This window comes from Bos taurus, chromosome X (genome assembly GCF_002263795.3).
Source record: "Bos taurus isolate L1 Dominette 01449 registration number 42190680 breed Hereford chromosome X, ARS-UCD2.0, whole genome shotgun sequence".
NCBI classification, from domain to species: Eukaryota; Metazoa; Chordata; class Mammalia; order Artiodactyla; family Bovidae; genus Bos; species Bos taurus.
In genome coordinates this window covers 121,341,830-121,367,229 of record NC_037357.1, presented here as the reverse complement: position 1 = coordinate 121,367,229, position 25,400 = coordinate 121,341,830, and the positions used below count along the sequence as shown (strand labels likewise).

The 25,400-nt window shown below is 45.2% G+C and overlaps 1 protein-coding gene across 1 annotated transcript in view; it reads left to right on the top strand.

Moving 5' to 3' along the window:
* The first annotated feature begins 4 nt into the window (after nt 1–4).
* Nucleotides 5–25,400, top strand: part of SMS (spermine synthase) — a 50,181-nt gene continuing 24,785 nt past the window's right edge. Inside the window, 4 exon segments of the mRNA NM_001035471.1 lie at nt 5–163; nt 19,825–19,945; nt 23,529–23,619; nt 24,151–24,215. Coding sequence (NP_001030548.1) covers nt 115–163; nt 19,825–19,945; nt 23,529–23,619; nt 24,151–24,215 — 326 coding nt within the window. The 5' untranslated portion in view covers nt 5–114.

Sequence of the window (25,400 nt, the reverse complement as noted above, 5' to 3'; positions counted from 1 at the left end):
CCTCGGCCTCCCCGGCGCGGCGCACTCCCCGCCGGCCGCAGCCTGACACGCCGCGCGGCCCCCCCAGTCTCCCCGGCCGTCTTCCCCAGGCATGGCCCAGGGCCTCGCCTCACTATGGCAGCAGCACGGCACAGCACCCTCGACTTCATGCTCGGCGCCAAAGGTGAGGGCGCGCGCCCGCCACCTGCCCTGTCGCTCCCGCCGCCGAGCGGGCTGGGGCCGGCGGGGCCGGGCGGGGCGCGCGCCGCGGGCCGAACAATGCGGACGGCCGCGCGGCCCCGGCTCCGGCGCGGGCGTCTCCCCGGCTGCCGCGTGCACCGGCGCCCGCGCGGAGGCCGCGCTCCTCCTCCCGCCGCGCTCGGTCCCGGCGGGAGCGCGGGGCCCTGAGGGGCCGCGCCGGCTCCCTCCTCGACCCGGACCGAGCCGGCCTCCGGGGCCCGGGTCGTCCACCCGCGTCCCACGAGGGATCGGTCGTCCCCGTCGGGGTCCCGTCGGGGTCCCCTCGCGTCCCCCGCGCGGGAGGAAGACTCCGGGGTGGGGGCGCGCGCGGGGGCCGGACCGCAGGACCGTTCCCCGTTCCCAGTTCCCTGAGGCGGGCGAATTCCCCGGGGGCAGGGGCTCCCCTCGTGGGAGCCGGCCTGGGGCAGGACCGCGCCGCGCTCGTAGAATTCTCAGACAACTGCGTAGGAGACAGATTCCCCCGGAAAGGAACGGGGCAGGGGAAAAGGAAACGATGATTATATTATTATTGGGCGGGGGTGGGGGGGTTGAGGTCCGAGCGCGGGAACTGTTAAGTCTCGGGATCAGGGAGGCTTCGAAGACCGCGAGCCGGCCAGAACAGAGGGCTGGGAAAGTCCGGACCGACTGCAGGAATCGTGGAGACGAAGGGTATTCTGCACGCCTTTTTCTGGTGCTTCTAACACGGGGTGGGGGTGGGGGGAGGGGTAGGACTGCTGGTCTTTTTTTCTGGTGGCTTTTAAACCTGTGAGTGCCGCAGACTTGAATCTGCGCTTCCCGTCCGTCCCACTTGGAGGTCTCACCCAGGTCTTGCTTTTTCACTGTCTTCCTCCTCATTGAAGCTAGAGCCATCTTTTCTGTTACTGTTGAAAACATTATTTTCACACTTTCTCTCCCTCAGCCCCCTCCCCCCCCCCTTTTTTTTAACTTCTGAGTACTCACTCAGCATTCTCCCAATGTAAATGTTTTCCAAGGGCATAACATGAGAGGGAAAAAATAAGACTTTAGGGACAGAAGGAAGACCTACGTTTGCGTCGTGTCTTGACTGGCTCTGGTTGTGACTTTCTCAACCTTTCTGAGCCTTATGGTAACAATGGAGGACAGTGCACACTTCGTAGGGCTCCCCCGCCCCGGACTTTTCAATGGAGTTTCTGTAAAACACTGCAAGGTTGTTAAGTAGTATCAGGCTATTTGGGTGGTGGGGAAGTGACAAGGAGAAAAAAGCATTTCTTAGTTCGCTCCTTTCTGGTGTGGGGCTGGAGATGGCTGGGGAGAATCAGAAGATGAAATGGTGATTGCAGATAGCTAAAAAGGTTTTGTTGAGTAATTAGCCTGCTAGCTTTAGGGCTTAGTGAAGTTTCTAGCATACACAACTTCGAGGTGAGGAGAGTGAGGCTTGGGGAAGAAATAGTGGTTCAAGGTCACTAAGCCGCTAAGTTGAGTTTTTGGTGACAAGCATGTATGAACACTCACCTGTTCTCATTGAACGTGGGTTTTCTAGGCTGTCAGGAGGGTAACGATGAGGTTGGAAGATTTGGCACTTCCCTCAATCTAAGTGCCCTTGCTTGAAGCCTTAAACACTTTTCAGCTTAATTCAGGCCGTTCCCAATGGCCTTCTGTGTTCCTTTGTAGAAGCCAGGGGAAAAACTAGAGAACTTGTACATTTGGGGCAGTCACTGGTTAGAGAGGGAGAGAGAACTCTGGACCTGCAGTTTGGAAGGGAGGAGGAGAAAGAAGCTGGCAGGTTCGAAGTTGGTGAGGTGTGGAAGTAGCATCTAAATAATTTAGTTGTGTGCAGAGAAAATTAAAAAAAAAAAAAGATTGAGGAGAATTCCCAGCCAGTTACTCTTAATTCCCAGATTGTTAATCTTCAAGATGAAAAAGTTTTGATGGCAAGATGAAGAAAGAAGATACTAAGGGGACATGTGATTATGCATCTGTGTTAGATCTTGAGTCTCTGCTGAACTGTTTCTGGAGAAGGAGAACCGTGATTCTTAATTGTATTCCCCCATCACTTGATTTTGGGTGAGATACCTAAGGTATCTACCCTTGTACAATAAAGGGATCTGGCTAAACTAGGATCAAAGTTTTTGGTTCTCATTAAGGGGCACTTGGTGAGAAGTCTACCACCTGTGAGGTCTCCAAAAACATTTATTTTAATTGATAATAATGAGTCAAAAGACATTACTCTTGGCATGTGAGTATTGGATGTGACTCAAGGGTGAGTCAAATGCCTGTGGAGCCTGGAATCATGTTCTTTTTCCCATTTGTCAGTAATCCTTCCTAGTGCTCCAGTTCCATGATGTGATTTTATTGGAATTAAACTTGAACCACTTAGTTATTTTACTATGTTGCGATTCTGTATAACATAGTTACCACTGCAAGCCAGCTAGTACCCAGCAGCCACTGGGCCATTGCAGCCAATTATAGGTTGGGCCTGGCTGTGCCTGTTTAGTTCTGGTTGATGAGGTAACTCAGGAAATGTTAATTGCTGCTGGAAAAAAAAAAAAATCTCATCTTTGATCTTGTAAGTGAAGTATTTCACTGTGAAGACCCTTGAGCCTAGAAAACACTTTGTGATTTCTCAGCCTGAGGCTAACAAGAGTAAACATGTCCCATATTGGTATAGCGTAAGCATCTCTGGGCAGGTGGAGGACACGTGGTTTGTTTACATCAGGCAGCCAGCAAGTGTGCCTTAGAGGTAGAGGAGAGTGAGGCGCGCCTGACCTCTGCCTGCCCTGGCAAGGTAGCACTCTTCTTTTTCATGTCCATTTCATCCCCGGGCTGGGAGTATCTTTGGAAGCTGACCTTCATGGTCTGGGATACAGACCTGTTGGTTCTGATACATCATAGATGTTTGAGAAGTACTGGTTAAATACAGTACCTGGTTGGTGTTACGTTAAATGTGGAAAGCTAAAGTCCACTAGAGGAAAACCAGGCACACATTTACCTTTAGAATGTGGAGAATGGGTCCTGAGTGGGGAAACGTGGCCAGTGCTATTGGGTCCACCTTTTGGACCACTGATCTATATAGTTGAGGTAGGGAAACAAAGTGACTTGTGCCATTCAAATGAACAAGTTAGTTTCATAACAAAAATCTTATTTAATACATTAAGAACACAGATGTTCGCTGATGGCTTCGTGGTTAGGATTCTGGGCTTTCACTGCCATGGCTTGGGTTCAATCCCTGGTTGGGGCCTGAGATCCTGCAAGCGGGTGCCACTGCCAAAAACAAACACAAAAACAACATAAGTATCCTTGGGAATTAAGGGCTTAGCCAAAAAAGGTGTAGGATAGGGGTTCTTAAATCATATCGCCTTTAACCCTCATTGGGAAAGCCTGTGGAACGCTTCTTAGCATAAGAATTTTAAATGCGTAAAATAACCCTTAAAAAAAAAAAAATCTTCAAAATAAACCCTCTAATATGTGGCATAGTAAATAGTAATATATGCTTCTTTAGTAACGCATTAAAACATAGTCTAGCTTCGGGCCTCATAATTTCCATAATTTTGAAGTAGAGCCATGAAAATCGGTATTTCAGCTGTTATTTGATAAGCAAAAACTGCGTTTCTGTTGTGACAATGGCCAGGTAGTTGGTAATGTGCAGTTTTACAAGCAGCAATGAATAAAATGTTAAGTTTCAGTTAGTGAAAATAAGGATGTATGTTTTTCTCATCTATGTTCACAGAGTCCCTGATTTGTGTCTAGTGGCTCTTTGGGAGTCCGTCAACCCATAGATCCTAGGAGCTAGAGAGAGGACTGGAACTGTCATTTCTCTATATTGTTCCTTTTGGGAGGAGGTTAGGACTTCCCTGGTAGCTCAAATGGTAAAGCGTCTGCCTACAATGCAGGAGACCTGGGTTCAGTCCCTGGGTCCGGGAGATCCTCTGGAGAAGAAAATGGCACCCCACTCCAGTACTCTTGCCTGGAAAATCGCGTGGACGGAGGAGCATGGTAGGCTACAGTTCATGGGGTCGCAAAGAGTCGGACACGGCTGAGCGACTTCACTGCACTTCACTTCCACCGAGGCCAAAGCTGTAAGCAAATGTCCCTGCTTCTTCAAAACATCTTTCTGAAAACATGAAAGCCAATGTTTACTAGTTGTCTCCTGGGCTAGGCTCTGCCCTAAGCTCAGAAGACATTATTTTATGTAATCCTCACAACAGCCCTATATGGTAGGTTCTCTTATCCCCATTTTAAAGGTGAACACATAAGCACATTGAAGTTTTTCTCTTAAGTGGGGTATCTGTGATTCAAAGCCCTGTCTCTCTGACTCCAAGGCCTTTTTGTTAATTGCACAATTGTGAAGCGTCTGAGTTAAGGCAGTGCGTCTCAGTGGCCATGTCCCCTGCTTTGCCCTCCACCAGTTTATCGCTGTTTCCTCAGCTTGGTGAGGTGCTGTCGGCATCCAGTCGGCCAAGGATGCTGCTCAACATACTACAGTGCACAGCATTGACAAGCCATCATGTCTGGTGCTGAGGTAGAGAAATCCCCAGTGTAAGTTCTAACCAAGTTGTGATCTGGGTGGCCAATCATTAGCAAAATTTCCCTGGTTCTTTTTGGAAGTCTCCATGGTGCCGGCAGGGTGGAGGATGGGCCTTACCTTCCCCTGAGGTTTGCACTGAGGTCCGTTAGTGCTTCGTACCCAGCAAAGCCTGTGGCTTCAGGTGACCCCTCCCTGAGTTCCTGAACCATCGACCTCTCCACCAAACTCCTGTTCTTGCATGCGTTTACTGAGCTGCTTTCTGGTGGAAACATCATCTTTGTGTATTTTCAGTAGCTATTACTATAAGCATAAAACTTAAGCCAGTTTTTATTGCATCTGGCTTTTTTTGTTCTTTTGTTCAAGCGTAGAAAAAGCTTTTTCCCTTCCCCTTCAGCATTATCATTATCTTTGTCCCATTACACTTTATCCACCACCATGACACCACCCACACCCACACCCCTGCTTTAACAATGAAGCTTGGGGCGGCTGCTGAGTGGGGAAAAGGCATTCACAGGCCCCACGCTAGACTGACATGAATCACAGTCTTTGAGGGCTGGGTAGTACCTGGAATTTACATTTTTAACCAGCTTTCCTCCCAGCACTTCTGATGCTGATTAAGTATGAAAACCACCACACAGTAATAGGATCCTCATTAAAAACAAAAACCCCCTTATACCAGAAACCATGCCCATCCACGTCTTTAAGTGCTGTGGATTGTGCCTGCTACCCTCTCAAATTCCTTGCTCACTTTTTCCCTGGCTACTGTTCTTGGCCACAATCTCTCAACTTGTCTCTCTTGTTGGGGAAGGGCTCAGTCAACAGATCCCTGCCCCTTTTCCCATTTCAAAGCCTTCCTGTGACGTTTCATCACGTTACAGAATGACTTGAGAGTCCTTATCAGCACTTGCAGGGTCCATGAAGGTCCGTTTCTACCCATTCTGTATCCTCACCCAACACACAATTGAGTCTCACACTCCTTGTGCTTCCACATAGCACCTGGACTTAGAATTAATTTTCTAACAGCCCCAGGGAAGGTATTTTTTGTGTTACATAGGTATTCTCTCATACCTTAATTGTCTTTGAAAATGTTTTCTAGTCTGCCTGGGAAGGTCCCTCCTTGGAGTCAGCCTACGTTTGGCATGCTCTTCGCTCCCAACTCTGCAAGCTTCTTAATAGCTCTGATCGTGCTCTATTTGACCCCAGGCTGAATAATTGCACATTGCTCGGAATTCATCTTGTGAGCTTGCCATTTAAAAATTGTGTAAACCTTAATGGTTTTTTCAAGTACAGTTCTGAAACTATACCCATATCTTTAAGCCTGTAGAGGTAGCATATGGTAAAATTGTTAATACTTTTGCTTTATATCAAAAATCCTCACCTAGTTCTTACTTGGTAGTTCTCTAGTTGTTTTAGATGCTTTGCAAAGGATGATAGCTGTTTAAGAAATTGACTCTATAATCCAGGTATTAGGAATAATCCCCACCCCAGCTAACAAGACGTATTTTTTTCAAGTAATCTGAAGCTCTGCAGGTGATGGTTTCTTAAAAAGTGTTTTCCAGTTTAATAACCGACTGGTAGATGGTTTGTCTTGTGGGTTTTTTGTTTTATTTTTGTGGGGGAGAGCTGGTTTCATTTTGCAGTGGAGGAGTTAGCAGTTTGGAATGTTCTTTGTCTCCTATTTTTTTTTTTTGGCTGCCCTATGCAGCATGTGGGGGTCTTAGTTTCCTGACCGGGGATCGAACACCCACTCCCTGCAGGGTCTTAAGCATTGGCCTGCCAGGGAAGTCTCTCTTTGTATCCTCTTAATTGTATAATGTAAATGGTTTTATTTGAAGGCCTTCCCTACCTTCTTGGGAGGTAGACTGAAGTGCTGTGGTCTCTCAAAACTTTGAAAAGTTAGAGCGTTTGGTGTTGAACTTGGGACCATGGAAAGATTTGTAATTATGGACTTTGTAATTTGAATTGAGACCACCGTGGTTATAGTAACCCTTGGCAGGTAAGGATTAGTTTGAAAGTTACTGGATTGTGGTTGAGCATCTGTTTAGAAACGTGTTCAAGAAAGCTATTATTGATTTTAGTTTTTGGAGTCACGCATATTCTGGGCATTTTAATCCACCATTTCACTGCAGTTGTAAGCTAAACCTGCTGGTGTGCTCTGTGGCTCCAACCACCATTTCATGGTAGTTTAATTACAGGCTCAGTTCTTTTGAAAAGTCGGGAAACCTCCTCAATTGAATTCTGCAAACCAAGTATGTAAACCATTGCACAAATGCTCTTTTAAACCCTTACAGCTAGGCACTTTTCCAGACCCCGGGAAAAGACAACTCTGCAGCCCTAAGTTGTGGTGGGCTTGCATTTTGTTAAACTGACGATGTCGCTTATGTTCTGGAAAGAGCCCCTGCACTAGTGGCTGTACTTGTGATGAAAGATATTTATGCACTAAGTTGCAGAGTCAAAAGGAGCTGGTAAGACCCAGTAGCAATTTCTGGGATCCTGAGCTGACTTGACCCTTTGGGTAGTTTCCCATGTACCTTAATTTCACCCTTTGCATAAAGGCACCAGTGATAACAGGATCCCACACATTGTGTTGTTGGGTGGGATGTCCAATAAAATATTTGGAAGAGTGTCAAGCGATACATAAAACACTTCACGCTAATTGCAATACTTAGTGCTGAGCACTTTGAAATTCTGCCAGTGGGTAAAGATGATCAGTTATAAAGAGGTGTGAATTTCACTTACTGAAAGATAAGGAAAGTTTTGCTGCCAAAAAAAGAGGCAGAAAATAAAGGGTTGGCATGTGATTTGAAGGTTGGTCTGCTTAAAGGACCACTCCAAGTTACTAAAGCAGAAGTTTAAGAAGACATTTTGATTTTTAAGATAACACTTCCATGGGTTTCTGTTGCATGACTCTCTTTTCCCCTGGAGTGGAAATTTCTCCTGTGAGACTCCTGAGCATTTTCTAGGCTACTGTTATATTTAACACCAAATGCAGATTACAGTGGTCAAGCAGTACTGATAGGATAATGGGCATTCTGAATTTCTAGAAAATATTAGAAGAGATCTCAAACTGGGTTCAACATGGAGCCCTTTCTTTTTTTTTATTGAGGTGCACTGTATTCGTTGCAGGTGTACAGCGTCATAATTTGATATGTGTATATATTGCAAAATGATCACTGCAGTAAGTCTAGTTAACATCTGGCACCATACATAATTTGAAAATTATTTTTTCCTCTGGTGAGAACTTTAACATCTCTTCTTAGTAACTTGCAAATATGCAGTATGGTGTTAACTATAGTCACCAATGCGTAGTCACTGTGCCGTGCATTACATCCTGTGACTGACTTATGGGACCCCTTTTCTTAGAACCAGTGCTGTGGATCACACTTGGGAAAACAGTAGGGGTTTAACACTGAATTTTTGAACTGTTTAATGCTGTAGCTAAGTGGCCCAGTTAGTTCTGGGGTTGTAGGAAGTCGTGGGCCTGTCAGTCCAAGTGTTTGATGTTCCTAAATGGGATCTGTCTAGGTTGGAGAGGAAAAGAGCTTAACACCAGTTTTTCTGTTTGGAATATGATAGGTCATTTAAAAAGAAAGCATTTTGCGGATGTTAAATTGTTAATAGAGTTCGCATGCATATTTTTTTTCTTTGCATAGAGGGTATGGCTTTCCTTGAAGAAACTGCAGAAGCTGTTCAAGTATTGGTTTATACATTTGTCTTTTTAGGTGTTTTCGTTTTAAGTTATGTGCTCATTTTAGACTCCCTACAGGGTGTAAGGAAATGGGGAAAAACCCAGATCTCTGATCTTATGACAAGTAGATAACCACTATTGATGTGTTGGTATGTGAGACAAATGGCTTATTCTTGTCCTATATATAACTAAAGGAGACAAAACTGTGCTGAGATTAAAAGCACTGGATCTTTGGAGACCAGTTGCTTGACTTTGGAGCCTAGCTTTACCACTTATTAGCTCGGTCACCGTGAGTACATCTTGATGCCTTGGCCTTATTGAGCTGGCTGCACTTTCAGTACTTAGCAGACATTCTTGCCTCCTTACTGATAGCATTCTGTCCATTAACGTTAAGTACGATGCTGGTTGTAGGTTTTTTGTAGATAACTCCTTATCAAGCTGTGGACATGCCCCTCTGTTCTTATTTCCTGGGAGCTTTTATTTTGAATGGGTGTTGAAGTATACCAAATACTTTTCTTCATCAATTAATACCATGTGTTTTTATTTTCTTCCCTAGTTTATTAATACGGTACATCAGATTGATTTTTTTTTTTAAAGTATTGAACTTGTATACCTGGAGTAAATCACATTTGGTCATGGTACATAATAATTTTCCTATATTGCTAAATTAATTAAGGATTTAAAGAATTTGTTAAAGATTTTTGTGTTTCTGTTCATGAGGGGTATTAGTTTGGTTTGTAGGTTTCTCTTTTGGGGCTAACTTTGTCTTGTTTTGCTGTTAGGATAATGGCTTCATAAAATGAATTTGGAAGTGTTCTCTCCTTTTTTATTTTCTGTAAGAGATTATGTAGAATTGGTGTTTAATTCTTTAAATGTGTGGTAAAATTCTCTAGTGAAACTATCTGGGCCTCAAGATTTCTTTTATTTGGAATTTTAAAATTTCAAGTTCAATTTCCTTAAGTTATAGGGCTGTTCAGATTACCTGTTTCATATTGGTGGGTTGTGGTTTGTGTTTTTTGAGGAATTAGTTCATTTCCTTAAATTGTCAAATTTATGTGTATACAGTTGTTTGTAGGATTCCCTTATTATCCTTCTGGTGTTTGCAGCATTTAGAATGATAGTTCTTTGGTTCCTAATACTGGTAATCTGTATCTTTTTTTTTTTTCATCAGTCTTGCTAGAGTTTGTCACTTTTATTGATCTTTTCAAAGAAACAGTTTTTGGCTTCACTGATTTCTCTATAGTTTTTTGCTTTCAGTTTCATCGATTTCTGCTGTTATCCTGTTCCCTTCCTCTGCTTGCTTTGGGTTTTTTATTTATTTTTAACTGAAGGATAATCACAATATTGTGTTGGTTTCTGCCATACGTCAACATGGTTGCTTTGGGTTTATTTTTCGCATTTTCTAAGTTCTTGAAGTGGGAGCATAGCTTTGTGGGTTGAGACTTTAAAATGAAGGCTGGTACTTTAAAATACTCTTAACTCTCTAGTGTGAGGCTATTCCTATTAGTTACTAATGTAACTTTTATGTATTCGTTAAAATGCAGGGTTCTTAGTTATGCAGGTTATTAGCTGTTATTTTTTTCCATATTTAGTAAGTTGCTAAGTTAAATGTAGAAAATGTTGCTTGGATTATTCCAGTCTCGAATTCTAGAATGTCACTTCTGAGAATTCAGCTTGTTGAATTACAGCTGAGCATCCGTGCTTGTTGTTTAAGAGTTTAGAGTTGGAAAAGATCTCAGACTTGGGGTCAGCAAACTAAGGCCCTTGGACCAAATCCTGCCCTTCTGGCATCTTTTTGTACCATCCTCCAGCTAAGAATGATTTCTGCCTTTTTACTTTTTTTTTTTTTAATTTCCAGCAATGCTGCAGAGGCTTATGGGATCTTAGTTCCCAAACCAGGGATTGAACCCAGGCCTTTGGCAGTGAAAGTGCCTAGTCCTAACCACTGGACTACCAGGGAGTTCCCTCTGCCTTTTTAAAGGGCAGTAATTCAGTTGCATACAAACGATTGTGACAGGACCCGACTCAGCCTGCGAAGCCTGTCGTCATTCCTGTGTGGCCCTTCACAAAGCAAGCCTGCTCACCGCTGCCTTTAGATATATAAGCCAGCTTCAGAGCCGTCTGGAAAATGTGCAAGTACAGGTCCCAGGTGCCTCGCCATCTGTCGTAGCACATGCCCCCTCCCTGTGCCCTCAGTCTTTGTTGCTGTGCCATTCTCCAGCCACACTCACTTTGCAGGTACCTCCTGGGCCCTTCTGAGGTGGGCAGACTTGGGTGTCGACTTGGCTGAGTCTGGCCTAGCCAAAGCCAGAGCAAGGGAGGGTGCCTGGGCTGCCTCGGGGCATTTCTGACATGAATGTGATTTTTGACATCCAAGTTCACAAAGTCCAAACTGCTTTATCTCCGGAAATCGTATTTCATGGTTGATTTGCAGCCTAGCATAAAAACTCTGGCAGAAACCGTAGCATTTTTTATAGCAACATACATGTTTTTCATAATAGGTCTGAGCTGGGAGAGAGCCTGCCCCCCTAAAAATAGTGGGAAGAAAGCTGGATATTCATATTGTTTAAGTGATTGGAAAACTTATTTCATCCTTCCTGGACTTAAAAAAAAAAAAGTCCTACCTTTTCTACTTTGGGAAAGAAATCTTGTTCTCCTTCAGAGTGGAGCCGAAGGCCGTGCCTCCTTGGGTCAGCCTGTCGTGTGCCCTCCCCCTGCCGCTCCGGAGATGGGGGGAGGTGGCAGGTGGTGTCTGGAGCTCTCTCCATGCCCCGCGGCGGACAGCAGTGTTGAACTAAAGTATCATAGGTCCTCCTGGGCCAGGCACCTCAGGTCTTTTGTCCTCCAGCCCCAGACCCTGTCCTTCCCCTCTTGCCACCTGCTTGTCCTTTGGGGGTGCTGCTGGGTCTGCTTTAGCTCCCTTGAACGTCCCCTTCCTGTCTGTCAGGGTGAGCCTGACCCTCCGAGAGGGTTTATTGTGCCTGTGACCTCTTCTCTGTGTCCTCTGACCTGGTGATCTTCCCTTAGTCTCCTCCACACCTCCAGGCTGGTTGCCTTCTTTCTCCCCTGAAAGCCAGGGCCATGGCGTTTCTCCAGCGGCTCCCAGGAGAGGGCAAGCGGCTTGATGTTCAGCGCCTTGTGGCCAACGAACAAAAAGTGTCAGCTCCCCCACCACCAAAAGAAAGCCAGGCTTTTGCCTAGTCTCCCTTTTCTTTGCTTCATTTTATAAATCTTGGTTTTAGCCTCCCACGTAGGTAAGTCAGGATGTGAGGATGGGAGAGTCTGAGCCACATGCCACCTCTGGGGCAGGAGGTCCCCCCCTGCCTTTGCCCACTGAGGCTTGTGGGTGGTGGCTGTACTTTGAAAAGTATCCTAGTCTTCAGGAAAATGGCCGTACCAGGAAGAAGAGCTACACTATGTTATTAATATTAGTGTTCTGGTTCCAGAGTGTAGAGGGATGACAGTTGTGTCTCATAGATTACTCTTTTTTTAAATCCTCCTCTAGTTTCTTAAGGAGATTGTTTCTAAGTTGCTCTTATTTTAAAGTAGAGCCAGGCTCCTGCCACCTCCCCAGTAGGTGTTGGGGGCCCACATGACTGTGGGAAATGCCCTTTTCACTGCTCCTGCGGTGGGAAAGGGGAGGCCGGGAAAGGGGAGGCCGGGTGGCGAAGCAATTAGCAATGTGTTGACAGTATCCTGAGTGCACCACAGTGTGACTTTTAAAAAATAGTCATTGTGGCTGGTACTGTAAACAGTCCCATATGGTTTTCCTTAACATACGTTTGCATGAAAAGAGCTAGGGTGTTATTTCTGTGTTATATGGCTGTCAATTCAACTTCAATAGGTCCTTTGCTTTCTGTCTTGAGTTATTTTTTCCTGATTTAGTTTTTCTTCTCTGTGCATATCAGAAACTGTGCTCTGAAAATACGCCCAAAGTTTTGATGTCATTGTCCCTTTTAGAATTCTGCAGCCCCACCCTGATGCTGGGATTTATTTATTTATTTTTTTATTGAGGCAGTTGTAATTGACATAACATTTCAGGTAATGATTCAATAAGTGGAAATATTGCAAAATGATAGCCCAGTGTCTGCTTAACATCCGTAAGCACACGTAATTACAAATTATTTCCCTTGTGATGAGAACTTTTCAGGTCCACTCTCCCAGCAGCTTTCAAATATACAATACAGTATTCATGACTAGCTGCAATGCTGTGATCGCACCCAAGGCACTGACATGGGCTGCAGACATGTGTTAGTGGCAGGAAACCATCTCCAAGGCCTCAGACAGCATCTACATGAGGCAGCCCTTCAAACACATTTTAAATGATGAGGGTGGTGATTGGTGGGGATGGGTACAGAAGACCACCCCTTGCGACCCCTTTGAACTGGTACCTGTTTGTTTTTTGTTTTTTTTTTTCCTTTGGCTAAGTGGCTTGCAGGATCTTCATTCCCTGACCAGGGATTGATCCGGCACCCCCTGTAGTGGAAGCTTGAAGTCTTAACCACTGGACCAGCGAAGTCTCTGGGGCCTGTCTTATGGTTGATTGAAGGGTAGAGACTGGCTTCTGGAAGTTTGTTGCCTTGATTACCTCACAGTAACTGAGAGTATAAAAGTGCCGTTTGTTTGTTTGAATGTTTTTGGACCACTTTGCTGAGAGATATGACTCATACAGTTGCTTAATTAAAGTTCAGTGGTTTTTATTATATTCCAAGTTGTGCGACCATACCACAATTTTAGAACATGCTCGTCACTCTAGGAAGAAACTCTATGCCCCTTGGCCGTCACTCCATTCATTCCTTCTAGATCCCTGTATCCCAGGGCCTGGCAGCCACCAATTTGCTTTTCGTCTCTAGGGATTTGCTTTCGCTGGCCATTTCATATAAATGGAATCATGCAGTGTGTGGTCCTTTGTGCCTGGCCTCTTCCGCTCAGCGTGTGTTGTAGGTTATGTCAATATCACATTCCTTCTGTGGCAAAATAATTGTCCACGGGGTAGATAGTATCACACTTTGCTTATTCATTTATAACTTGATGGGTTGTTGGGTGTTTTCACTTTTTGACTGTGAGTCATGCTGCTTTGAACATTCCTGTTGGTGTGGGTTTTGTGTGATGAGATTAATCATCCTGCAGCTGTTAGAAACGGGGACTATATGACCAAGTTGTCGAACCTAAGACAGACTGAGGAAGCACCTGCTTGACCTTCACTTTAATCCCTGGAAATGAATTAGGCTTTTGAATGTCTGAGAAGTCTTCTGATACACAGACCTGTTGTTAAAATTTAATTTTTAAAAAACATAATTTTAAATTTAAGTGTGTTTTTGATAAACTATGAAGACATCTGTTTATCATTTAATTTCAGTAATGTGGCCTTGTTGCTTCTGCCTCACAATATTCTTTTTTAAAAAATCTAGCATATTCAGTGTGCGTTCAAAGGATGTTGTTCTTGAACCCTTAGGCTGTCAGCTGGGGTGGAACGGGGCCCATGAGGAATGCTTATGCTATTTTGTTGTTCTCAGAGTGGTTATGCCAGTGGGGTTGGTAACTCTGGAAGATTTTTTTTAAACATGATATATTTTACATAGAGTACACTTTAGCGTACAGTTCTGAGTTGTGACCAGAGCATATGGTCCTGTGAACACACCACTGTGAAGATGAGGATACCTGAGAGGACTTTTAAAGCAGGTACTCAACTGCTTCCAACTGTATTCGGAGTCCCTTTTCCTTTGCTTCCTCTTTTAGGGGTCTGTCAAGAAGACCAAAAAGCTGGTAAACTGCACAAGCCAAGCCTGGCTCTTAGGTTCTCTGACACATCAGAGTCTCAGGTTGGGGGGAAAGGATACCTGCCTTTATGTTTCCTCTTGTGGGGAGCTGCAAACGGATCTGCCCACAGCTTCAGGGCCATCCTCCCACAGAGAGAGTGCAGATGTCTGAAAAGAGGAGGCGGGAGTAGGGGTGGGCTCTCTGACCTGGATGTGTGTGGAGGAGGTTGATCAGAGGGCGCCTGGTACCAAGTATCAGGGAGGGCAGGGAGCTCTGGAAATTCCAGAGTCTGGGGAGTGGGAGGTGGAAAGGAAGGAGGCTGGGTTTGGGGCCTCACCTCTTGGGCATGGTGCAACCATGGAAATAATTAACAACCTCTTGGAGCTTAAATTACTCGAGCTTCGTGGGAGAGACCTAGGAGACAATAAAGTTGGGGGGTGGGACGGTCCTGATTTTTATAAGCCAGGTGCTGCTTAAATGTGGGCGAGCAGAAAGGAACGCAGCCTAATTATGCAGAGGGGACTAGTGGGATTGTGGCAGGGTGGTGGCCCCACAGAGGCAGAGACTGGGTGTTGTGTAGCTTAAAGCCCTCACACCTGAGGTCCAGAATTTTCTTAGTTGAAGTATTTGAAGTCAGAAAAGACTTAAAGGTGCAAGTCACGGTCATGGGGTAGAGTCCAGAGTTTTTCTAAACATGTGAGAATTGCTTATTTTCTGAGGCCAGCCTCTCTAATGGAATTCACTTAGTTAAGGAGGTTACTGTATCTTAGCCTCTTAAAGTTGAAGAAGTAGAAATCTAACCAGAGCATATTTCCCTGCCTTTTTGCCAGGGCACCAAGTGTCATAGGATTTCATTGGCAGGACTCTCTCTTCTATTTGGGCTAGTAAGCTTGGCTGATGTAAGTACATGGCTGATGTACTTAACTTACGTCCACAGGGCCGCCCACCTTATGGATCAATGATTAAATGGTGGTGCCTGATATTGAGAGATCGAACATTGGTGCAGGCTCCTTATAGGGACCCTGTAAACAGTCGTCTCCTTTTTTAACATTTGAAGAAATGAGGTGTGTAAGTGAGGGCTGTCCTGACCAGTGAGTTTGAGTGGTGCAGAGAGGCTCTGGTGGGGGACTCTGGGGAGAAGCTGGGGGGGGCAGGTCTCTTTAGGCAATCGTAAGTGGCAGGGTTATTAACCATTGGTGGGAAGGAGTAGGGAAGTCTGAGCTGGGTTTTGATTCCAGACTTGAGATCAGGACAGTGTGGTGAGCATTAGGGCGGGAAGAAGGTTCCAGCTATATTTACAGATTTGGGATTCGGCCAGGGTAAGAGGAATGAGGTTCATTCTTCTGAGAGAGGCCTATAAATGGGTCTCTGGGACAAAATGAGGCAGGGAGATGAAACCTTGTCTTCCCTGGCCTTCTTTTGATAGTGGTGTATTTAATTTGGACCAGACCTCCAAGTTGATTCCTCTTAAGTTCTTGTTGAATAAACACAGACAAAGTGGGCAGTGGTCTGGAAATGAGGACGTTGAGTTGCCCGTTGGACAAAGGACACATTTTGCCCTGGGACAGGTCGCTGTGTTGCTGAGCACTGTGGAAGGCTCTGTCTGAGTGCTTCGCTAGTTAAATGTCATTCTTGCTTGGGCAGAGTTTTCTAAGAACTTGTGCCAAACAACATTTTTATTAGCCTAGTTTGGATTACCATGTCAACTTGAATCCGGTGTGCTTATATTTCTTTTATCATTGAATCTATTTTCACATTTTCTGATTTGTAGGCATTTATGACATTGCTGTCTGGTATTCCCAAATTTGGGTAATCATTCACATCATATTTTCAACCCAAGTTGAGTAATTCTGTTACAGCCAGTACATTTTGTTTGGTCATGTTACATGTTCCTTACTAGACAGGCACAGAGGTTGAGATTGGATAATTAATTGCAGAGCAGTGGCTCTAGCTGAAACCTGTGGCTATAGCTAGCAGGGACTTTGGCCTTTTTTCAGGCCCCCTGTTATATTTCTATCGATAGAACCTTTTGGTAACTTGAGTGTGGTTAGTTTGGAGATAGTGGGGAGTTTGGTTTTCTTTCTTGTATTTAGTGGTTTAGATCAGTGGTTCTCAAACATGGCTGCACATTGGAACTTCCCAGGGAGCTTTAAAAATGTGATGCCTGGGTCCCACCCTCAAAGTTTTCTATAACTGGTGTAGGATGTGGCATCAGAAGTTTTATAATTCCCCAGGTGGTTATAATGTGCAGCTAGGATCATGAAAACTACTGGTCTGGGTGTTCCAACAAGATACAAAAATAGGATGATTAATTTAGCCAGATGAATTTTTCATTTGACTCACAAAACATTTATTGAGCACTTGGGATCAAGATGACCAAGAAGGTCACCTCGTTAAGGCTTTTGGAACTCATTTCTTTGACTTCGCTCTGGAAAAGAGATCCTAGGTAGGTGTTTCAGCTCCAGTTCTGCTTTCTGGAGTCTTCTCCAAGGGCTGGGAGCAGCTTGGCTGACAAGGGAGCCCCCAGGTCTGGAGGAAGGTGAATATGACATGAGGTGAACAGTGGACAAAATGGTGTGATCCCTGTGTCCCTGGCAAGGCTGGCACACTAGATGGCCACAGGAGCTAGGCGGCGGCGACCACCAGAAAGGTCATTCAGACCTAGGGTATTTCTACTGAATTGGGAAATAAGCCCACAGTATAGAAATACAAGAACACTAAATTGGATCTCTTTTGTAATGTGTTTTCTTCAATTTGCAACCTGGCTGGAGGTTAGTCCCCTCTGCCTTTCTGTTAGGATGGTCGCCACACTGGGCTTGGCTAGCAGTCAAGGGCTTTGTGTGTACCAGACAAAGACACCCCCTTTTCCTACCCAAGGGATAGAGTATGCTCCAGCTCAGCCCCGGGGCTCTTGTTCAGCACACAGCCTGGCCAGTGACCCGCAGGGTGGCCCTGCCGGCGTGGCCCCCTCCACCATCATGGGGGGTTTGTGTTCAGTTGTGGAATGTGCCAACTGAACTTGGGCCCGAGGCCATTTACAGGGAGTGATGATTTGTTTTATACACTTTCAAAACAGAAAACATCTGTTCTGGCCAAGGAGGGATTGAATAATTGCATAGTGGCTTTCCTAGTCACAGTTCAAGTATTGCCGGGCGCACTTGTCTTCACCACCCCACAGCTTGGTCACTTCCACGGTGGCCTGACCCCCACCCCTGGCTTCTCAGACCCAAAAAGAACAAGATCACATGTTTCCATCAAGTTTGACATTGAAATTTTTTTTTCCCAGGGGCCAAATTCAGTCTTAAAACCATGGTTCTGGGGGATAAAATTCAAGCTTCCCCCTTTTAACTTCCTGAAACCACTTTCAGAATAGCAAAGCCAGCTAGATTATTTTTTGTCAAATGAGTTTCCCAAACACAGAGTTTTGCTGGGAATGAGGGAGCCTTACATGGAACAGGAGGTCGCCTCTCACGTTGGGCAGTGCTTGTGCTCGGGTGGGGCAGTGGTGTGGACGCCCCTCCAGGGGTCCCTTCCTGTTGTGGGACACAAGGCCCCTTCCTGAAGAGGCTTCAGGTCGTTTGGCTGAGCACAGGGCTCGGCTGCCCCCACACTCCCTGACCCGACTCCGGGCCCCATGGCCTGCCAGGCGGCACCATCTGAAAGCAGGGGGCCCCTCCCTTTGGGATGAACTCCTGTTGGTATTTTTATGAGGGGTTGGAAGTCCCTTTGCTGTGCCTACTTGCTCCTCTCACACTTGGTGGTATCGTACAGGTTTGTGGGTGGGGAATGCTTGTCTCTACCCACACGCGGCGTGCTATCTAGGCATACACACTGCCTGTCGTTCAGTTTTGTTCTAAATGTTTTCTGTGAGGTTGGGCGGTGCTACCCTAATTGCTCTGTGTTTGGAAATGGAGAAGATGAACGAAATCACTCCTTCACTGCCATCTCTGCTACTGCATTTGCTTTTGTTTTTTTTAAGCATAGTTAAAATCTATATTTTGGTGGGTGTATTAGTCAGCCAGGGCTGTTGTAACAAAGTACTACAAACTGGTGACTTCAAGCTAAAGAAGCCTATTCTCTCCCAGTTTTGGAGGCTGGAGTCTGAAAGCAGAGCATCAGCAGGGCCATGCTCCCCTAAGGGGTCGAGGGGCAAGTCCTCACTGGCCTCTTCCAACTTCTGGTGGCTCTGCATTCTTGGCTGGTGGCCATCACATGCCAGTCTCTCCCTGTCTTCACCTGCTCCTGCTCCTCCTTCCTGTGTCTTCCAGGCTTCAGTCTCTGATAAGAACTTACTAGAATTAGGACCTACCTGGATACTCTAAGATCTTTAACTACTACATCTGCAAAAACCCTTTTCCAGATCAGGTTGCATTCCCAAGTTCTGAGGGTTAAAATGTGGCCATATATTTTGTGGGGGGGTCACTCTTCTACCCTCAACAGTGGGAATAGATGAAATCGTCTGGTTTTCAAACGCCAGTTAACTTACATGCTAAAAAATGTCTGCATAGGCCAGGATAAGACCTATCTGCTGCCCAGGGTGGGCTCTGAACCTGGTTTGTAGCCCTCATTCTTACTGTGCGCTGGAAGGTGTTCCAGATGTCACTGGAGATCAACTCTGTGTAGATTGAAGGAATTCTTCCAGTCCATTTTGGCACGCCTTAGTTTATGGAAGGAATTCTAGTGTAATTTTCTTGTGAAACCGCACTGCGGTCAACTGTGGATCTTCCGTTTTTTTTCTTTTTGCCCTTGCTTTAAGTCACGGGGGTGCTTTGTTTGGACGCTTCTCAGCCTGCCCTCTTCCTTCATGTGGAAAAAGCATCAGCCTGTGGTGGGCTCATGGGACAGTACAGAGTAACTCCTTTTGTCTCATTGTGGTTCTTTATCTTAACCTTCTCAAGGAATGAGTGCTTTGGCAGATACAACTAGAGAATTAATTGCATTTTGCTTTTCATCTAAGTATCATACTGTTGGATGTTCTTGAAGATTCTGGATTCAAGTAAACCCGCAGAGGTTAATGCAATTTCTATAACCTTGACCTCAGTCCTTGATCTGAGCTCCACTTTGGTGGGGGTTGGGGGGGGTAGCCCGTGGGATGGGAGAGAGGGGCATCAGAATGCTTAGCAGGTTGTAGCATATTGAATTGTTCAGTTTCTATCAATTAAAAATAGGTTACTGGGTTGTGCTATTTCTTTTTTCCCAATAATAAAAACCAAGGCATCCTTATTGCAGAACACCTGGAATACAGAGTCAAAAGTTTTGAAGTCATTTATGGTACCCATCCACAATGGATGGAAACCCTTTTCTAGTACTCTAGATCCTCATTAAGTTATTTCACCTAAAGTGGAATGTCTTTTATCGTGTTTTTATTTGATTTCTGGCTAGGCTGAATATTTTGTTATGCTATTTCTAGTTGGCTCAATTATCCGTCTGCATTTTTGGCACAGCTCTTCTGTGGTTGGTGTTGCTGTTCTTTCTGTGTTACCTGGTAATCTGCAGCCACTCCCTATAGGGTTGAGAAAGTTCTAGCTCATAACAAAGGGGATAAATGATGCCCATAGCTCTGTTCAGGGTTTCTCAAAAATTCATTCATCAAACTGTGCTTTGCTTCTCAGTGTTTCATCTGACCATCTTGCCTTCTCCCCCTGTTCTCCAGCTGATGGTGAGACCATTCTGAAAGGCCTCCAGTCCATTTTCCAGGAGCAGGGGATGACGGAGTCAGTGCACACCTGGCAGGACCATGGCTATTTAGCGACGTACATAAACAAAAACGGCAGGTGAGGTGACCGTGAGCGCTCCTATTCGGATCTGAGCGCTTCAGCTGTGTGTATGGAAAGAGTGGTGGGGGGGGGGGCCTCCAGGTTGAGCGCTTCAGCTGTGTGTGTGTGTGTGTGTGTGTGTTTAAAGAGTGGTGGTGGGGGGGCATCCAGATTTTTTTTCCTTTCCTCCTTTGGCGTCTTTGAGGAGGGGACTAGAATCCAGTGCTCCGAGCTGCGCAGTAGAAACATGTCACAGAATCCCACGTCCAGGCACTCCCCCCAGAGATTAAGGCCCCTGAGGGTTGCTGTTTCTCTAAAGACCCTCAGGTGATTCTGTGTGCCCAAGACTCAGAAGCCTCGGGCAGCGTAAGCAGTGTGAACTGGCAGGCAGTGAGCCAGATGTGCTGTGCTCCACTCTAGTAGTTTCTGCCGCAGCAGGTCTGGGGCCACACCCCAAACAGTATTTCTGGCAAGCTCCTCTTGGAGGATGTTGATACTGTGGGTCAGTTAACCCCACTGTGAGTAGCACTGTAATAAGCGGTTATCAGTTAATGCAGACTGTAGTCAAATGCAGGATGAAAAAGTCTGCAAAGAGCTTGATAAGATGCTAGGGGCATCCAGGAGTTTAAGATTTTGGGTTTTGTTTTCTCCTTAAGACTTTATAGATGATCTATCTAGACTTTTTCTCTCATCAATATGAAATGAAAGTCAACCTGAGACTAGGGAAGGAAACCTAAATTAAGAAATGACTGAGAACAGGGGACTTGCCTGGTGGTCCAGTGGTTGGGACACTGCTCCCCATGTGGGGCTGCCTGGGTTCCATCCCTGGTCAGGAAACTGGATCCTGCATGCTGCACCTAAGAGCCTGTATGCTGCAGCTACAAAGATCCTGCTTGCCGTAACTAAGACCCGGTACAGCCAAGTTAAAAAGAAAAAAGAAATGACTGATAACAGAAGATACTGGTGCACTGAGTTCTCTGTATTTTCCTAAGTCTATGTAGTATCTTCTAGAGTCTAAAACTGTTAAGAGTCTTAGTAATTTGCACTATTAATTTTAAAATGTGAACTCCTGTGTATTTTTGATGGCTTTCGTTCTTTTCTCCCAATGGAAACTAAGTCCTAGAATTCCACGAGGTTTCATTAATGTCCCACATTCTCCCCCTTGTTTTTCTAATTAAAAGAACCCCTGCTCCCATCTTAGAGAGGCTCAAAAGACAATGTCGTAAGGTGAAGGAAACTTGTACTTTTGAGCTCACCTCCCCTTCTATTATTCTTTTTGTAAGTCCACGTAGTTCTTCCCTGTGAACATATCTTCACCTCTCAAAGAAACCCTAACCCCTGTGCCCTCAAGCCCAAATCTGTATTTCTGACTGCATAGCAAACCCCCATATGTGCATGGAATAGATCCCTCCAATGTATCTAAAGTGATTTCCTCTCAAGGGTTACCCAGACCCTCCGCTGCCTCCGTCCTCGCCCAGTTACTGGCAAGTCTCCTGGAAGCAGAGGTCTGCAGCTGGCCTTACACCCTCTGGCCTCTCTTCTTTCTCTCTGCCCCCCTCTCTCCCTGTCCTAGCTGCGGTCCATAACTTGGGGACCACAGCAAATCAGACCTTGCCTCTCTGCCACCTTGTAGGTTCCTCCTCTAATCCAGCTGAAGCCTTGAATCTCTTGTTTTTGTGTAGTTGCTCAGTTGTGTGCCTCTTTGCAACCCCCATGGACTGAAGTCCGCCAGGCTCCTCTGTCCATGAAATTTCCGAGGCAAGAATACTGGAGTGGGTTGCCATTTCCTTCTCCAGGGCATCTTCCCAAGCCAGGGATGGAACCCGCATCTCCTACATTGGCAGGCAGATTCTTTTCTGTGAAGCCACCAGGGAAGTCCCTTGCATCTCCTACCACCTCCTAAGGACCTTTGGGGCTGGACAGGGCCAACCATTCTACTTCAGTTCTTGAATCTTCTACCCTAGACACCAATCCCAGTTTTCTAGAAGACTTAGAATTCTTCCTGGAAGGGAGTTTTTGAGTGATAAGAGCTGTTGGAAATTGCTTCTGAAAACAGAGGAAAGAAAAATTAACATGTTTAGTTTACTTTTTTTCTTGGCCTTGCCATGTAGCTTGCTGGCTCTTAGTTCCCTGACCAGGGATGGAACCCGGGCCCCCTGCAGTGGAAGCACAGAGTCCCAACCACTAGACCATCAGGGAAGTCACTAACGTGCTTAGAGACTTGTTTCCACATTGGTCTTCCTCTTCTCTCACTTGCTCAGCTGGGACCCATCTCCATGTTGCCTAAGATCTTGGTCCTCAGTCACCTTTTTTTTTTGGTCTCCATTCCCCTCCCCCCCCCTGCCCCCTTGCAACTTTTCCTCTTTCATTATTTTTGCTTTTAATCAGATGAGGTCAGTGCTTGTCCCCACCTTCTGGCATTCTCCGTGTTCCTGCAGTTCTCTGGTGGAAGATTCTTTGCTAGAACCACCTAGCTGGTTAAGAGGTGGCATTTCTCTATCATTCTTTGACCCCTAGCTCCTCTCCTTTGTGTGGCAGATTGGGGTGGGGGGTGATCAGCTAGTTCAGGAGTACATGAGTTAGTGGTATCCCTGGCCTGAACTTGATTTTGAGGCCATTTAAGGGCTGAAGGTGAAAATTAACTAGTTGTATTTATCTTTTTAAATCCAAGCACACTGCTTGTATTCTCTGAACAGAATTCTTCATCTTATTTAGTATTATTATTCAAATGTTTCTTTAACCACACCTTATAGTGAGATAAGTGATTTTAGAACTTTCCTGATGGTTCTATGGCTTAGGACTCCTTGCTTCCAATGCAGGGAGCCCAATTTGATCACTAGTCAGGGAATTAGATTCCTCATGCCCCAACTAAGACTGGCATAGCCAAATATTTTAAAAAAGAAGTGATTTTATATCAGATGTGCACGTAACATATCTGCATATATACAAATATACATGTCTAATTGAAGGAAAAGTTTCTTCAGATAATCCTTATGCATGTTTGATACACTATTTTTATTTCATAAAAAAGCTGGCCAGACACACTGAATTAGAGGTTAAAGCTTTTCCTGTAAGGAGCTCCTTTTTTTTTTTTTAAACAACTCTAAAAATGTAAGAACCATATTTAATCTGCATGCTTCACAAAACATGCCAAGGGCTGGATCTGACTTGCAGGCCGCTAACTCAATGAATGTAGCCACCACCTGCCTGCAGTCAGAAAACCACGGCTCTGTTTTGAACTCCGAGGGAAATTGGGAGAACCAAGTTTGCTCTGCCCCACCCTTCCATCCTTTTAAGGAGGGATCAGTCACTGCTGAGGAACCTTCTTAAAAATCAGATTCACAGGACTTCCTGCTGAATCACTTTCTGGGCCAAATAACCTGTTTGAAAACCTTAGCACTTGATGATTCTGTCTAAAATCTTGCCTAAATGATTGGCCTCCCTGCCCCCATGAAGAGGCTCTAATAAGAAAGCCACAGGGTAATTATGTTATTTAGGGGAAAAAAGAGCAGTGGTTTTGCCTTTTAACTGGGTTGGTGCCTTTTTTCTTTGGAGTGCCATGATACCGTTCCTAACCTTACAATTATGCTCTCCTCTGTAGCTTTGCCAATTTGAGAATCTACCCACATGGATTGGTGTTGCTGGATCTTCAGAGCTACGACGGCGATGCACAAGGCAAAGAAGTCGATAGTGTCAGTTTTCTACTTTTATTTACTCAAGTATTTAAGGATCACAAAAACAGCTCAGTTCAATAATAAAATCATTTTCACCTAATTGCTGACTTCCCAGTTAATTTTAAACTTGGCTGCCTTCAGATAAGTGATTTTAGAAGAAAAATAATTGTTCCTCAAGTGATTTTTAGTAACCTGGTTCTCATCTTTCCCTTGACCATTTGAATACAGAGTAAATGACTTGACTTTGCACTGGAGGGAATGTAAACCTTTAACCAGGATATCAATAGCTGCAATATCCTTGAGCCTTCCTTTTGATACTGTTGATACCATAGGCTGAAGTGAGATTGGCACTGGGAGGGATAGATGACAGGGGAGTGTGGAATTGGGCCAGGCCCGCAGGCTGCTGGAGAGTTGGGGGAGGACAAGTATATCTGGACGCCTGCCAGAGTGACAGCTCTGTCAACATGACCTTGACCTCCTGGTCTGTAATTTAGCCCTTCTACTCAGCTTATTTGATAAGCCCATTGATTTCTTTTCTTGTTATTGCAGCTTTTGAACAAAGTAGAAGAAAGAATGAAAGAATTGAGTCAGGACAGTACTGAGCGGGTAAAGCGGTAAGTCCACTCCTGAATATTCTTTTATATTTGGTTAATTGATAAAATGGGCTTCCTTGGTGGCTCAGATGATAAAGAATCTGCCTGCCAATGCAGGAGATGTGGGTTTGATCTCTGGGTGGGGAAGATCCCCTGGAGAAGGGCATGACAGCCTACTCCAGTATTCTTGCCTGGAGAATCCTGTGGACAGAGGAGCCTGGCAGGCTACAGTATATGAGGTCACAGAGAGTTGGACACGACTGAGTGACTAAACAACAATAAAAACAATCAATAAAATAATCGCAATGGTGGTAGTATCCCTGAGCAGTGTCTATGTAAGATGTGGAAGAAATCAGTCAACTTCTGCTTCTGGCCACTTGATAGGCTAATGTAGATGGCCCTGATGGCAGAAGACTAACTGCGTGTGTGTGTGTGTGTGTGTGTGAGAGAGAGAGAGAGAGAGAGAGAGAGAGAGAGAGAGAGAGAGAGAGAGATAGAGAGAGAGATGCTAGATAAAATGGAACAGGGGCAGAAGAATGTACAGTGATCCCAAGGGGTGAAACTGTAATGCAGAGAATCAGATGGGGCTGGCACCTCAAAGAGGAGCTAGAAAACTCCTCAACCGTGTCTAGTGAAGAGAAAAAAATCATCTATCTTTCCTCAGAGTTCTGGGCCCCACAGTATAATTAAGCAGTTTTAAGAGATTTTGACAGGATGGGATGATAGAAAATATGCCTCAGTGCTTTCAGGTAGGATGATATTGACATTGCAAGAACATCAGAGCCAACCCACCTTGAGCACCCCCAGTGGGTTCTTTTCAGTTGATGACAAAGACCATTAAGCTTTTGTTGAGGAGTGCAGCTACTATGCCACCTGTGTCTGTTTAAAACTAAGTTAATAAAAAAACCAAAAACAGTTCATTTCCTTACTCCCCTCTTGTCACTAGCTAATGGCTAGTGACTGCCATATTGGACAACACAGAGAAATGTTCTGTTGGACAGCACAGACGTATGTGCTGGTGGTGTCAGATGTTAGAAGAGCTTTGATAGAAGTAAAGTTTTGGCATTCTTTGGGAGGGGTGGTGGCTCAGAGGTTAAAGTGTCTGCCTGCAATGCGGGAGACCCGGGTTCAATCCCTGGGTTGGGAAGATCCCCTGGAGAAGGACATGGCAACTCACTCCAGTATTCTTGCCTGGGAAATCCCATG